Consider the following 16986-nt stretch of genomic DNA (forward strand, 5'->3'; position numbering starts at 1 on the left):
AATTACAATCATATCTGACATTGGAACTTGAATCCCAGAACTGCTTATGTAAACTCAGGGTTTTTTAAAAAGCAGATTGTCCCCAAACATCTGCTTTAGTGTTTTGCAATTCTCATTATGAATTACTCAGTATTTTTTTCTATTAATGGTATTTTGCCTTGCATACATTTGCCTAGAACAGATAGAAGAAACACTATGATCTTTTTAAGCATTTGTAATAATTAATTGTCAGGGAAGAAACTATAAGCCTGTGTCTCGAAGAAAAAAAGAAGAACATAAATTCTAAGGGAAGTAAGAGAAGCTTGGAAATTTCTGAAATAGAGGATATGTAGACTGAAGGAATATGTGATGGAAGACAGGCTTAGAAGTCAGATGGACCTGGTTAAAAAAACCATCTCCAACATTTGGCAAATATGTGACACTGGGCAAGTTACTTTCTCTTTCTCGGTTTCTTCACCTCTAAAATGGAGATAATATGAGGGCTTGTGTTATAGGTTTGTGATGAGACTCAAATGGGATACATAAAATAAAGTGCTCAGAATAACGACTGGTACCCAGAAAATGCTCAGAAAGTGTAGCAATGGCCATGATGATGATGACGATGATGATGATGGAGGTGTCAGTGATGACAGTGACAACCAGGAGCCTTTTCTGTAGTAGAGCAGGCATGGCTTTGCCACTGGTGTATATCTTTGGAAGCCAGGATGTCCAGAATGAGTGGAAGCAATGAGAGTTGAATAGAGAATGTTAAAATGATATAAATCACTCTACAATGTGCTGGAATTAACCCCATCTAATCAATCATGTGGATGTTGCCTCTCTTCACAGGAAGTCAACAATGGCCTTAGAATGTTCTGGGACAGGGGTGCCTAGCTAGGTGGCTCAGTCTGTTAAGCGTCTGACTTCGGCTCAGGTCATGATCTCATGTCTCAGGTCATGCTCTCACATCTCAACTCATGATCTCACGGTTCGTGAGTTTGAGCCCTGCATCGGGCTCTCTGCTCTCGGCACAGAGCCCGCTTTGGATCCTGTCTCCCTCTCTCTGCCCCTTCCCCGCTCTTTCTCTGAAAAACTAAATAGACATTTAAAAAAAATTTTTTTCAGGCAGTGATTGCTGCTTCCCTTTGTCTTCTATCATTCTCATAGAAGTAGTTTTTTACCACGCAGCTTGCTGGGCAAAATCCTGATCAATTTGAGTAAATCTGATCGAAAAATTTTTTCAAATAATGTTTCTAAGTAATACTAATAACTTTTATGCCTTGTCTCTTGCCCATCGAAGATTTCCAGACAACATCCCATAAGAATAAAACATTTTCTTAAACTTCTAATAACTTCTAGACCAGAGATAGTAGTGAACAGAAACCTTGCTGCAGAATCCTAGACTTACATTTGAGTTCTGGGTCCATTCCTGTTCATCTGTTGGTCTTTGGTAATTTACTTCACCCTTCTGGGCCATTTCTTCCCTGTGAAATAGGAATTTTAATGATCAATTTCAAAGGATTTCTGTGAGGAATAAACAAGCTAGCATTTGCAAGGGGCTCATGGGGCTTGCTACATAGTAAATGCTCAATAAACATCGCTACAGTCATAATCTTATTAACATTATTATTGTGGTTATTTATAGGGTTGTCATTATTCTTAGTGTTAAAATCTAGTTTAAACATAAAAGAAAAGTAGCCTTTGGTCATCCATGCAGGATGTAAAATAAATTTAATATGGTTTTGTTGACATTCGCTTTCCTTTTTTGTTAGTTTTTCCAAAGTAATTTGTGTCTGTGGCAGTCTGTGAAAGGATATGCTGGATGCAGACACCCAGAGTGCCTGAGGTCAAACATAATAAAAATAAGTTCAGAGGAAGATCGGCAACCCTGGTTGTGTTGGTCAGATACCATTTAAGTATGTGCATGATATGTATAATAATCGTTTTAATCCAATCACTGAAAAATGCTTTTCTCTCCCAGGAGAACCTGGACTTCTCATTTCTCGAGTGACTGAGAATAATCCCTTTTTTGGTTATGCTGGGAATAAGAAGCACACAGAAAAGAAACTGCTTTGTGATGTTTTTAAGAAGGGAGATGTTTACTTTAACACAGGAGATTTAATGGTCCAAGATCAGGAGAATTTCCTTTATTTTTGGGACCGTATTGGAGACACTTTCAGGTATGAAATAACATCGGTTGTACTGCTGGTTCTGTGACTGTGAACTGTGCTCTAAGCAAGGCTCTATGGAAACATTCTAGATGCCCTGGTCTTTACCTTCAGGGCAGACAGAGCGCTTTTTATCTCAATAATGTCTCCTCATTTAAAAATTCATGGACCATCTGTTGTTAGATTGAAACGTAAGTTAAATCTTGATGTCAATTTTTATCATTACTTTAATGAATCAGTGTGGTCAAAATCAGTGAGCTCCTTTCATTGGAATATAAAATAGACAGGGGTGCCTGGGTGGCTCAGTCCGACTTCAGCTCACTTCATGATCTCACAGCTTGTCGAGCTGTCACGTCCGGCTCTGTGCTGACAGCTCGGAGCCTGGAGCCTGCTGCAGGTTCTTTGTCTTCCTCTCTTTCTGCCCCTAACCCACTCATGTTCTATCTCTGTTTCTCTCAAAAATAAATAAACGTTAGACATTTTAGACATATTTAGACATTTATATATATATATAATATAATATATAATATAAAAAATATATAAGATATAAATATTTAATATATAAATAAACAAATATATATTATATTTATAAATAAATGTATATATCTATATAATTTATTTATATATTTAAAATAAATAAATATAAATAAAATATAAATGTAAATATATAAATATATAAGATATATAAAATATATGTTTATATAATATATATAAAATATTATATGTGTGTGTGTGTGTGTGTGTGTGTGTGTGTGTGTGTATCTCCTCTGAACTTATTTTTATTATATTTGACCTCATCCACTCTGGGTGTTTAAATGGCAGGGTTGAAACAGAAGCCAATCTGGTCAAATATGGTCTAATTCTTGACCTAATGATAAAAACAGTGAAAGGGCCAAATTTATCTTTTTTACACTTCTTTCTTAATTCCTTAAGATTAATTTGGGCTTATGAAATTATTAGTCATGGTCTATGACTATAGAACAGTGAAGAACATACAGGAGACATTCAAAAACATGTTTGAATGAATAAATGAGTCATACTTCTTACTTCCTCACCTTCTGGTACCATGTTATGTGCTCACCATACATAAAATTATTTTAACTGAAATAGAATATTCATTGGCATTCAGGGAACCAAAGGGGTTAATCTCTAGAAGTTGAAGGGGGTCGGTACGTGGAGAGACCACTATAGCTTTCCTTTCATTTTTTTCTATCTCTGTCATTGGAGACAGGGAACGTTTCGTACTGAACTGTTAATACATCTCATAAATAAAGAGGGATTTATCATTCTTTTCCTTTTATGACATATTACCAAAAAACACTTTACAGTAACCAGTTTATACCAATGAAACACAGATAAAGTAATTTTCACTAAAACACTGATTCTGGTTTTGTTGACTTGTCAACAGTGTGCTCCCTTACAAATGCCTTCCGTTCGTTCTGAAATCTGCCGTTGTGTTCAGTTACTAGGTACTGGCACGGAGCCACGTACAAGACACTAAAACTAAAACTGGGTACCTACTTCTTCAAATATAGGTGTATTAATCAGAACTTCTTTCTTTCATTTAGGTGGAAAGGAGAAAATGTTGCAACCACAGAGGTTGCTGATGTTATTGGAATGTTGGATTTCATACAGGAAACAAACGTGTATGGGGTGGTGGTGCCAGGTATGAATATAATTCAGGTTTGGGAAGAATTCTCCGAATAGAATGTGCCACATTTCTTCACTTCTGCAATGATCTTACTAATGCCACATTTCATTTTTTTTATCAATTAAAATAAGTAGCTTAGTCTTGTCTTGGAAAGTGACTCTAGACCAGGATAACAAATTTCATGGTCCCATCAGGTACCAACTTAATTTTAATGTATGTGTGTATTTTTAGGTAAAGCTTGGAAACTCTGGTCAGTGACTCACTGCTCGAAAATAGTTACAGCTCTTCCATAGTTTATTATTGTTCTCTTTATGACTAGAGTTTATACATGCTACTAAACGTGGACATGTTCTAGTTTAAATGTTTTATGACACTGACTTGTAGCTAAGTTGAGTCTTCTTCAAAAATACTTTTAAAGTCTGTTTGGCCTCATTTATCTTTGAAAGTATGCAGAAGAGGATTTCTCATGATGGCGAAAATGGCAAAGAAAAGTTACCAACTTGGAATTAGAGGATAGCTATGCCCCTTTGCTCTTCTGTGCTGTTTTGATAAACAACAATGTTTTCCAACTAATGTTTGTAGGTGCCCAGGACACATGAGGTGGGAGTATTAAATGGGGGGCAGGAGAGGGGATATTTACTCTAACAGACATTGGGTGCTGGAGGAAAGCTATAGGAGATTCTGATTCCCTGGAAAAATCCATAGGTGGCATGATCAGCAGTAAGTGATCTGTGGAATTAGTTATGGAAATGGCAGTCTAGTTTTTAAATTTGAAAACAATGTTGTCTTTTATTTATTTATTTTTTGCGTTGACTCTTAACATGGATATATTTCTGGAATATATTCACCAGTAAATAAATGTCTCCTCTTAATATTTTACATTAATGGTTGTAGGATGTAAACTAGGGGTTATTTATGGTGTTTTCCACCCCATCTATTTCATTTTTGTGGTGTGGATGATTAAGAATAGAGTCTACCGTTCCCTGTTTATAACTTATTTCTGGGGAGCAAATCATATGCTCCAGGAAGGACCCACTCATTTATGCTACTGTTGCATTGTTATTGCTGTGACACGATTAATGTCTCTATTTGTAACAATTAGTATATAATTAACAGGACCGTTTTAAAAATCACCTAGTACCTGTAAAATTAATGCTATTTCCAACTTTTTTTTTCAGATTATGAAGGAAAAGCAGGAATGGCTTCTATTACTTTAAAACCAAATAAGTCGTTAGACTTGGAGAAAGTTTATGAACAAGTTGTATCTTTTCTGCCAGCTTATGCCTGCCCAAGATTTTTAAGAATTCAGGTAATCTTACTGCTTGACCTTTAAGAATTCAGGTAATTGTACTTGGGTAAAGACTCAACTGAACTACAAGACCAGAAATCCAAGAGATGGTCTACTTACAAAATAATATTTTATCTTTTAGATATTGTGAGCACTTTATTTCTATTAGAAAATCTCAAGAACACTGAAAATCATTAGGATGCTAATTTATGCCATGTTCGAAGCCTAATTATAGAAGGGAGTATGATGAAATGCTAGGATGTCTTTGTCTTTGTCCTCATTATGGGATCGTTTTGTGCCTCTTCACTCAAGACCTCAGAGATGGTTTCAAGCCAAAACTACATCTCACCCAAGCCTTGTGAAGACATTTGGTGCTCTGTGCCTAAAATTATGTTCCAGCAAGCTGACCTCAAGGTGTCTGCAGGATGTGTGCAGAGCCTAAAAGCAAATGGCTTTAAGCACTTCTGCTTTTAATTTTTATCTCCTTCTGTCTACCCTCCCTCTGGGACTTTATACCTTAGGGATTGCTGAATGTATTTGTTTTGAGAGCTGGGCATTCTCTTGTTAGGTTATTAGAATAAAAAACAGTAAAAAGAAAATGTACTTAGCTACTGTATCAGTTTGCTTGCCCATTTATTCAGCCATTCATGTATTTAGTATTGTGAACCCAAAGCTAATACTTATCACCTCTTAACATCCAATCACATAGAGCTTTTCTGGATACATTTGTCGTATCACTGTTACATTCCTAGGGGAGCAATTGATGGCCTCATATTCATCTTTAAAGCATTTGTTGAGCATCTTTGTGGCCTGTCATTACTTGGCCAGTGGGACACATCGTCTTAACTGTCATAAATACATATTTACATAATTTTCTATTTTTCTGTTTGTATACACTGCCTCAGATTATTTTCATTAAAATGCTCTGAAATACTAAAGGTAAGTGGATGTAAAGCAGAAGGAACACATTCTCAACTGGAATTTTTAGTGAGATCATTGTAGAATGATCTACAATGTATAACATTCTTACATGCTGTTGTGAGAAATAATACAGAAAGGTCCTGTGTGTGCTCATTACTTGATTTCCTCCAGTGGTGACATTTTTTGAAAACTATTATAACCTGGACATAGACAGTGATACAATCTATCCATCTTATTAAATTTCCTGCTTTACTTATATTCGCACGTGTGTGTGTGTGTGTGTGTGTGTGTGTGTGTGTGTGTGTTTTAAGGCCTATACACTTTTATCACCCATGTTGCTTCATTCATCATTGACTGCCGTCAAGATATGAGCATTCCTGATACCACAAGAATTCTTTCCCTTTTATAAGCATATCCTACTTCCTCTTGGCCCTCCCCATACCACCCTAGAAATAGTGTACTATAATGGAGTACACAGTTGATAGATTAAATAATATCTTAAACATTTTTCCCCTAGGGCACCTTACAATTCACTTTCATGAAGCAGAAGAAATATTTTAGCTTTGAACTACTCTAGAAGTCTAAATCAGTCTTGGACAAACTTAGAAAATATTCTAGTGTCATTGAACACCTCAAAGAACTAGAGCCGTGACTATTATATTTATTACAGTATTTGTATTTATTACAGTATTTGTATTACAGCATTTATTACAATGCATGATAGTTGGCAGTCGAAATATTTATTTAACAAATGAATTCTCATAAATGATGTGATAGAAGCAGAGCAAAAAGCATAGGTCACCTCTGACAAAATGAATAAAGCAACTATATTATCAAAATAAAATCGAAGTCCGTTTAGCACAAATTAAAAAATGACTTTTTTGGCCAATAAATTTACAAAAAAAAATTTTTATATGGTATTGCTCAGTATGGGTACAATGAAATTAAATGGTCCTTTCATTCTGCTTGTAGAAACACAAGGTGTTATAATCTATCTAGAAAACAATTTGGTAAATATATAATCAGACTCTTAGAATTTACATGTTTTGACTCAGTAATTTCATTTTCTGAAATATATCCTTAGGAAATAATCAAAGATGAACAAATGTTATATATAAAGATGTTCTTCAAAGTATTGTTTATAGCAATAAAAATTTGTGATATTCTTTATAAGTTAGAATAAGAGTAATGTTAATTAAAATATTATAATTAGATGAGATCTTATTAAACCATTGCCTAATAATTTTTCATTACCTAATGAAAAATTACCTAATCGGGGGAAATATACCTGGCACATTATAAAACCTTTTTTCTTTTAAGGTTGAACATCAATAGTGTAAGTACAGTGAGCTTCTAATTTTCTAAAAATGAGAAAAAGAGTATGTGTTTCTACATAGATCTAATTCTGTGATGACAGTATTGGGAAAGGGTGGGGACAGTGAGGATGAGATCAGGGAAGGAGATTCACAGAGAGCTTGACTCTTGAATTAGTTCAGAAGGTTGAATAAAAATGGCCATATTACTCATAGAACCTTTATAAGGACCTCTACATGGTCATCTGATTTAAAACAAGCTCCTTCTCCATGCCTGAAACAACCACAAAGAGTTACATTTTATCTCCTTTTTTTGTTGTGTTTTTTTAATGTTTATTTATTTTTGAGAAAGAGAGAGAGAGAGAGAGAGAGACAGAGCTGGATTGGGGGAGGGGCAGACAGAGAGGGAGACACAGAATCTGAAGCAGGCTTCAGGCTCTGAGCTGTCAGCACAGAGCCCGACTCAGGACCCAAACTCACGAACTGTGAGATTGTGACCTAAGCCAAAGTCAGATACTTAACTGACTGAGCGGCCCAGCTGCCCCCATTTTATCTCCTTTAAATCCCTTAAAGCAGAGCTTCTGAAATTTTGTAGATTCATGGCATCTATAGTGTCTCAGTAAATATTTCCTGGTATTCTGCAGTCAAGCAAATACCTAAACTTTGATTTATTCAGTATTTGGGTCAAAACAAATTCATAAATCTAACACATTAGTTGCTGTTTGAAAAAGTAATGCATACAACATGAAAGAAAAAATGCTTTGTTTTTTTAATAACCAGATGTACCAAAGAGATGTAAATTGGGCATTATACAACTCCTCAAACCCTGGGATTAGATCAGACTGAACAGAACCAGCCTAATTCTTTGTCCGACATTGATTTTCGGCTGTACTTCCCTTTTATCATGCCAACCACTGAAAACCCTGTTTCATAAAGACATGACACCATTGGAAAGAATATATCAAAAACTACTATAGGAACTGTGAACTACCTTGAGCTAGTAGTTTGCAAGTGGTGACTGAGATGTCACAGGGTTTACCTAGAAAATTTAAAATATCCCTTGGACACTCTGGAAGGTCACCAGGGATACTGCAAAGCACCTTAGTGCAGAGTTTGGCAACCCAAGTATTAGATCATCCTTTACCCCTTCTGGTTTTTATCGAATTCTGCCTTATGAAATAGAATGTTCTCTTTTATAACTTCTATCTTCTTGGTGTCTAATAGCTTTCTCTGTACATAATGTACTGACAGTGAATTAAAGTGATAAGCCTGTGTGTTTTAGAGGGTTTATAATCAAGCGTAATTAGTTTTTGACAATTTTCATAATTCTTTTTTTTATATTTATTTATTTTGGGGAGACTGCAAGTGAGGGGGGCAGAGAAAGGGGGACAGAGGATCTGAAGTGGGCTTTGCTGACAGACTGACAGCAGTGAGCCACTGTGGGGCTTGAACTCACGAGCCACGAATCATGACCTGAGCCAAATTCGGACACTCAACCGACTGATCCACCCAGGTGACCCGACAATTTTCGTAATTCTTACAGGTTGAATAAAGCTCAGCAGTAAATTGAGCTAAAGATTTCAGTGTTTTAGAGGGCATTTTAAAATTTCTAATGTTGAGTTATTAGTAGTAAATAGAGAGATGGTCAATGGTTATGAAAGTGTTATAATTAAATGTTATAGTCTCATTATTGAATATTTTGTTTATATATTTTAGACAATATTAAATGATTCCACTAATTCTGGCAATTATTTTACAGGAGAAGATGGAAACAACAGGGACATTCAAACTACAGAAGTTTCACTTGGTGGAAGAAGGGTTTAGTCCACTGAAAATTTCTGACCCACTTTATTTCATGGATAACTTGAAAAAGTCTTATGTTCCCTTGACCAAAGAACTTTATGATCAGATCATGTTAGGGGAGGTCAAACTTTAAGATTTTTTACGTATTGGATTTTCATATGTTTTCTTAGGACAGGTGAGAGGAGAGGAGAGTGTGATTCTTTAACATTAAAGGAGGAAGGGAATGGACATTAATCAACATATGCTGTATTTTCTTTAATATGCAACAGCTTTTCTTTTAGTAAGAACTTTAATTTGTTTTAATTCAAAACAAACTCTAGTTGATTATTTGTTTTACCTATTTTGGGGTTTAGTGTATAACTAATATTTGCTTTAGTTGTAAAGATTCTAAATGATACATAAGTGGGTAACAATTTAGACACTTAGTAAAAATGTACTTTTAAATATTTAGTTTCTAGTTTTGAAAAATGGGTTTATTTTTACTCCAATATTTGATTTTTATCTGCCCTGTCCTAAAACTCAATAAAATCACCTTCATTAATATGTGTTTTGAGGTGGTTTTTTTTTCTGATGTTTTTTTTTTTTTAACATTTATTTATTTTTGAGACAGAGAGAGACAGAGCATGAACGGGGTAGGGGCAGAGAGAGAGGGAGACACAGAATCGGAAACAGGATCCAGGCTCTGAGCCATCAGCCCAGAGCCCGACGTGGGGCTCGAACCCACGGACCGCGAGATCGTGACCTGGCTGAAGTCGGACGCTTAACCGACTGCGCTCCCCAGGCGCCCCTTTTCTGATGTTTTTAATTAAAAACTTCCAGTAGAGGAAGCTGACTGGCCAAAATATATGCACTTCTATCCCCCTTCTCTTGAATTCACATTCAGATGATAGAAGAAACATAGACATGTGAGAGAGCAAAACAAGAAAAACTGGTAAGCTCGAAACATTTAGGAACTTTTGAAAGATGCATAAATGGGATCAAATTCATTATAAAATCCAGCAGAGCTCTAGAAACCACTAATGATACAGAGAAAGAATGGACTAGAACAAGAATGCAGGTATTCCCAAGATCGGAGGCAGGAAAAGGCTTTGAGTGTGAGCAGACTTGTGAGTTGTTAACTGAGAACACTATCGCAAGGACAGGGTAATAAGCACCCTTGCACTTCTTTCAGTCTGGAAGTGCCAAGCTCCAAGGTTTGCTTCAAGCTAGAACCACATGAACAGCTCTCGGCAAAGTGAGCTTTCTCCCACAGGGGGGAGTGTGGAGCTGGACTGAGAAGTGGAGCGGAGCTCGGCAGGAAGCTCCTTTGCCCGTAAACCCGGCTCCCTGTGCAACCAGAAGGAAAGTTGGCTTTGCCTCAGGTTGCCTCCCATGCTAAAACGCTTATTTTGGTTGGAAGAGAATTTGCAGATCTTGTAGTTCCTTTTTGTCATTGTTGGAAAAACAAAGGTTATAAGGTTGAAATATGTTTTAATGTAAAGGTTAACCATAAGTAACATAGAAATAAGAGGCCAAACTTTAGGATAAGGAAAACAAAAAAGAAAATATAATCAATTTTGCAAAAATAAAAAATTTTAAAAGAAAAAAAGTTTTTAAAATTTTTTTTTTCAACGTTTATTTATTTTTGGGACAGAGAGAGACAGAGCATGAACGGGGGAAGGGCAGAGAGAGAGGGAGACACAGAATTGGAAACAGGCTCCAGGCTCTGAGCCATCAGCCCAGAGCCCGACGCGGGGCTCGAACTCACGGACCGCGAGATGGTGACCTGGCTGAAGTCCGACGCTTAACCCACTGTGCCACCCAGGCGCCCAGAGAAAAAAAGTTTTTAAATGATAAGTAGAATGAATTAAATAAGTGTATTCTCCCACTATCTGAGAATGGATAAATGTTGTTTGTTAAAAAAGTATTAAGTGAATGAATAAATTAGCATTTAATTTTTATGCTGGTGATTGGTGTTCTTTACCTTTCCCATTAAAAAACTGCTTTGCCTTTATGTACATATTTTTAATTTATGGGTGCTCTTTACTGCAATAAATCTGAACACTTTTCTACTAATTCCTCTTTAAAATCTTTGGAGATTAGATCATGATGGTGAATTTAGCATACACATCTCACTCCCTTACCCACACCTTTCGTGTCAAATCCATTACAGTAAAAGACAGAATATTATGAAGACAATAATCCACTAAAAGATGGGGGGGGGCGGACAAGAGAGTCTGTCTTCTGTAGATAAAATGTTGTCAGAAATTACTGGAAAATGGAAAATACCTGGGATCAGATTATCAAAGAAACAACAGCAGGATGGGGGAAACAAAGCCTCACAATTAAGCAGTTGAAAACTGCTTCAAAGGCAAAAGAAACTCCAGCCACATTGAAAATACATATAAAGACCAAGATGGGCCCTCTGTGTAATTGTAGCAAATTGAGATAGTGAGTTTCTCTGCTTTTCTCTTGATTATAAAAAATTTCCATCAGCGCATAAAATAATTCATGACATAAAAGAAAGAAGATAAGACTGCATGAGATCCAAAATGCCTTTCAAACAAAAGACACTAAGGATTTACGTTTTTAAAGAGTTGGGAAGTAAGACAAAACATCTAGAAACTTGGGGAAGGAAGTTGGCCACATGTATTGTTAAGAACAATTGCAATATATATATATATATATATATATATATATATATATATATATATGAGAAATGGAACTCCTACCAAGATCCAACTTTGCTAGGATAGAAGCAGGGGGAAAGGAGGTTTCTGATTATAATTAAAAAAAAAAAAAGTCCTTAAGAGAATATAGAAAAGAGACTTCCTCCTGGAGTGGAAAGCCTCTGATGTTAGAGACACAGAGATGAGGCTATTTCAGAAATAGAATGGTTCCCATGACTTCCATTTTAGCAGGAGATTCGTGAGAAGGACATTGGGCTTCTAGAGGGTTGGGGGCTGAAAATAAGGGGCATCTTAGTGACTAACAGCATGGATCTTTGGGAGCCAAATAAAACAATGGTTTTTTCAGAGACCACTGTATGGCATGTAACCCAATACACCCCCTCTTCTCCAAGTGTCCACAGCATACTTTTCAGGACATAGACCCAAAGGTGAGGGAAATGATAGGTGGAAGAGAAGCCAAAGTTACCTGAAATTAAGTGCTGCCATCTTGCTTTCCAAAATGTAAATTAGATTAATTCTGGTTCAAACTGATATTAAGTATCTTAACTTTTAATTCTTGATATGGAAGAGAATTGCAATAAAGGAACTCTCCAGATAAATACTCAGAGAATTGTCCATTAATTGTGCTTCTGAGGGTCTTCTAGTATGATTCATGAGGAACTTCTCTTAGAATTGGCAGATATTTTGCCTCTTTCTACCTGTTTATGAATTAGGGCTGGAATAGAAAGAGCAGCCAAGGGATTACTTTGGCTTCCATGTGCCTGATGGATGGGAAGAAGAGACCCATACCAGTAATGGGTGGGCCAATGACAGATTTATGCTGACATCGTGATGCCAGATTTGGGAATGGAATTAGGTAAGTCGTTGCTATTTATTTATTTATTGTTTTTTTTTTTTACTATGGCTCTTCTTTGTTCTATTTCTTGAATGTACTATCTTTTATAAGTGAACATCTGAGCCAAAAAATGCCATTTTCTACAGGCATATGTTTTGTAAATTGTCAATGACATAAAGGAAAATTAAAGCAAATTCTCCATATACTAAGAATTGCAGTATTGAGACCAGATATTATATTCTCATGAAAATGAGCTAAAAATATTGAAGATAATATGTGAAAGCTTATGCCAGAAAGGCAATACCATAATGAATAAATTTCTGTCAGACTGAATTTAACAAACAAAAAGGTAATTCTTTCTTAATGTTGCCAAGAAAACCAAGAAGGCAAAAATATGACCTCATTGGTTCATATCAAAGAGAATGGTCAAATCTGCACAAACTATGGTAGTCAAATATTTTGGTGATTGACAAGCAAGACAAACTATTATGTTTAAAAAGGAAATCTAGGGGCGCCTGGGTGGCTTGGTTGGTTATGCGTCCGACTTCAGCCCAGGTCACGATCTCACGGTCCGTGAGTTCGAGCCCCACATCAGGCTCTGTGCTGACAGCTCAGAGCCTGGAGCCTGTTTCAGATTCTGTGTCTCCCTCTCTCTCTGCCCCTCCCCTGTTCATGCTCTGTCTCTCTCTGTCTCAAAAATAAATAAACGTTAAAAAAAATTTTTAAAAAAAAGGAAATTTAGGGGCTCCTGGGTGCTCAGTTAAGTGTCCGACTCTTGATTTCAGCTTGGATCATGATCTCACAGTTCATGGATTTGACCCCTGCATCAAGCTCTGTGCTGACAGTGCAGAGCCTGCTTGGATTCTCTCTCTCCCTCTCTGCCCCTCCCCTGCTCACACTGTCTCCATCTCTCAAAATAAATAAGCTTTTAAAAAATGTAAAAAATAAAAATACATAAAAATAAAAAGGAAGTCTATAAATAGCCAATTGTTTTTGATCTGCATCAAAATATCTGATTTTGCTATTTAATTACCTTCATACTCTATTTAAACCCAAGAAGAAAACATTATCTGAAGCTATCACAATGCATCTGCTATGAAAACATGAAAAGCCATTTAGATCAAATGGGGTTTTGTAGTAAAAGGAATTAATTTTTTTCTGGGAAATGGGAGAAGTTTCATATATAAAAAGAACAAAGCAATAATACAGTTTTCTCATATGTTTTTCTTAGCCTTTAGTCATTCACACTGGACTAAAAAAAGACTGTGGGCAGTAACCCACAGATAACCCCAGTCTTATCGTGAGAAAAAGCATCCGAAAAATGCCAAATGAGAACACTTTGCAAAATACCTGACTAGCACTCCTCAAAACTTTTAAGGTCAGTAAAGACCCAGAGATGTATAGGCTTGTGTCTAGGTTCGGAATGTAAAATATTGGGCAATTTTAAGAAAATTATTGTCTTTGTATAAGAGAGATATCAGATTAACAAGTTCTAAAAACTCTATGGAATAGCAAATGATGATCTTTCTTATTATTAATCTGTAGTGATTTTTATTTCTTAAAAAATTTCCCAGTGGTGTATATCTACTGGCCCACACTGCAGATGTAGAAGTTTAATGCATACCAAAATATTCTTTTAATATGTGACTCTTGGAAATGCATTGCCACCTTGACATTGTGCTGTCCAGTGTCCAGCATTATGACTTTCTATTTAAACTCAGTAGTAGGGGGCGCCTTGGTGGCTCAGTTGGTTAAACGTTCAACTCTTGGTTTTGCTCATGGTTTGTGGGTTCAAGCCTCTGGCTGGTAGCACAGAGCCTGCTTGGGATTCTCTGTCTCCTTCTCCCTCTGCCTCTCTCCTACTCAAGCTCTCTCTCCCTCAAACAAAATAAATAAATAAACATTAAAAAAATAAAAAACAAACTCAGGAGTAAAGTGTAATTATAGTCAGGTTTACTGTGTTCTCTTCTCTCACAGCCTCAGTGCTTACCTAGTTGGGTTACCTTTGAGAAGTCACTTCTCTAACCCTTATTTGCCTCACCTGTAAAATAGGAGTTATAAATCCATAACTCTAAGTATAAATCTTACAAAAATGTTGTGAAGATGAAATGGACAACAAATGTGAAGGTTCTGGGTACACTCAGTAATAAAAAAAAATGCTTGTTGCGTCTACCTACTGAATATACACAACTGTGCGTAATTTTCGTTTTGCAAAAACATAGATGGCTATTTCGTATGGACAGGATTCAGATCATGCAATATCATTCTTACTGAATAAATGAATGAACACATTAATTTGGAAAAACCAGCATCTAAGTTTAGAGCCATCTACTAATTCAAATAATAAATGGATTTAATGGCAATAGAAATAATAAAAATGCAGTCATTTTCCCATGGAAACAAGATTTTAGTAGAGGGTTACGTTCCTGAAGAGGTGGATTCCCAAACCTTAATAATCCAGACATGGCAACAATGATCATAAGTAACAAATAATATTCCCTCATATTGTTCATCACAAAGCTATCTAAGTGTCAATCAATCAGCAAGTTAAAACAGGAATGAACACCATACAGAATATTCATTCACCTTTATTTAGCAGAACCAAGGAAGAGGTAGTGTGCTTGATTGAGAAGGCTTGCAGGAGGAGCGTGGAAATGAAGGAGTTAGGCATACAAATTCTGAAAAAGACTATGTGAAGCTCAATGCTGAGGGAATAGATCACCAAAGTATTACTGGCAAGATGCAGGGATGGGAGTCTCTAATAGGAAAAAGAAGTCCATAAATGAAGGCCAGTACGTTTACTTTCCTTAACCTATCTGAAGTAGTGATGATGATGATGATTTTCTCCTATCAATTATAAGGTTTGTGTAATTGACCTCAGTTTATGGGGTAGAACAAGTTGCTCTTGATATTCCCTTGTTAAGTGGGCTTGTTAAGAATAGAAATGAGTTTCACATTCTCATTAATGAGGCACCATGGTAAGTTTCCTGAGGGTTTCCGTGAAAGTCCTTCCTTACTTTTAACAGAGAACAATGGAAAGCCACACTCTCTAGCCAGAGGTGAATGAGGAAGCGAGTGGCCCTAACTGTTGAAGGCAGCTGTGTTACAATTAATGTGGCAATTGACAGGATGCCTGGGTGGCTCACTTGGTTAAGTGTCGGACTTTGGCTACGTCATGACCTCATGGCTCCTGAGTTCTAGCCGGGCCTCGGGCTCTTTGCTCACAGCTCAGAGCCTGGGTGGACCCTGTTCCCAGGCTGTGTCTCCCTCTCTCTCTCTCTGCCCCTACCCGTGCTTGCACTATCTCTCTCTTTCTCTCAAAAATAAAATTAAAAAAAAACAAACAAGGATGTGCGATTGAGCTAAGAAAAAAAAAAAACCACATACAGAAGCGTGGAGTTGAGCACTGCAGAGAAATGGAGCAAAATCCCAAATTGGACCTCTTAAGTAATTTGTTCTTCATCTAGACCTTTAGTTATGGGAAGCAATGAAGTCCCTTTAGTTTGACTCGGGTTCCTATTACCTGTCATTGAAAGTATCCTGATGTGCTCAGTATCTACTAGGAAACACATCAGGGACTTTGAGAAAAGCTGCTAAATCAGGTTCAAATGTTAAGTCAAGCACAAAGTCTGACGTTATTAGCAGTAGTACTAAGCCATAACCGGAAGGGGAAAAGGACAATGAAATTGGATGTGGCTGTTATCGTGAAGAAATAATTTATAAGAATAAACATTGTCATGCATTACCTTCTGTAAACAATTCTTTAAGAGATGGATTAAATAAGCCTTCAAATGCCAGAATAGATTGCATGAGTAAGGATATCTCTGTATGGGTTGCTGCTCTCCTGGTATCAGTAGCTGACAGCATACTTCCTGAGTGCCCAGGATAGGTTGGGGTCATTCTGTGTCCCTGGGGGACCTATGCTCAGGTTATCAATTTCATATCATTCCCCTTATGGAATCATGGCATCTTATTCTCCATGGAACTAAGTGGATTATTTTCTTAGACAGGAGATTATAAGGCCCTTTGGGGCTGGTGCTTGGATTCTTTCCTTGTTATTGTATAGAATAAAATTTATATTGTGCATTGAAAAATACAATTGTCTAGCAAAACACAAGCATTACTTCAGTAACAATGAAATATATATAAATTTAAGAAAAACAGAAAGACAACTTCTCAAATATTTGGCAGTGTCTGAGGTTTAGGATTGAAAGTCTTCAACAAGAAGGGGAGAAGATGATGAGGACAAATTCTCCCTATTTTTTTTTCATTGTTTTCAGAAATAAAAAAAAATTAAGATTAGTTTTTTATTTAAAAATTTTTTTTACATTTATTCATTTTTGAGAGACAGAGCACAAG

General features: G+C 36.4%; 1 protein-coding gene across 1 annotated transcript in view; it reads left to right on the forward strand.

The window, feature by feature from the left end:
- The window catches only part of SLC27A6 (solute carrier family 27 member 6), an 80868-nt gene extending 71204 nt beyond the window's left edge, over window positions 1-9664 (forward strand). The window contains exons 7-10 of the mRNA XM_043586901.1: window positions 1961-2159; window positions 3716-3813; window positions 4977-5107; window positions 9080-9664. Of these exons, the coding sequence (XP_043442836.1) occupies window positions 1961-2159; window positions 3716-3813; window positions 4977-5107; window positions 9080-9256 (605 nt within the window). The 3' untranslated portion in view covers window positions 9257-9664. The remainder of the gene's footprint in view (window positions 1-1960; window positions 2160-3715; window positions 3814-4976; window positions 5108-9079) is intronic.
- The last annotated feature ends 7322 nt before the right edge of the window (window positions 9665-16986 follow it).

The sequence above is a fragment of the Prionailurus bengalensis genome, chromosome A1 (assembly GCF_016509475.1).
Source record: "Prionailurus bengalensis isolate Pbe53 chromosome A1, Fcat_Pben_1.1_paternal_pri, whole genome shotgun sequence".
Taxonomy (NCBI): Eukaryota; Metazoa; Chordata; class Mammalia; order Carnivora; family Felidae; genus Prionailurus; species Prionailurus bengalensis.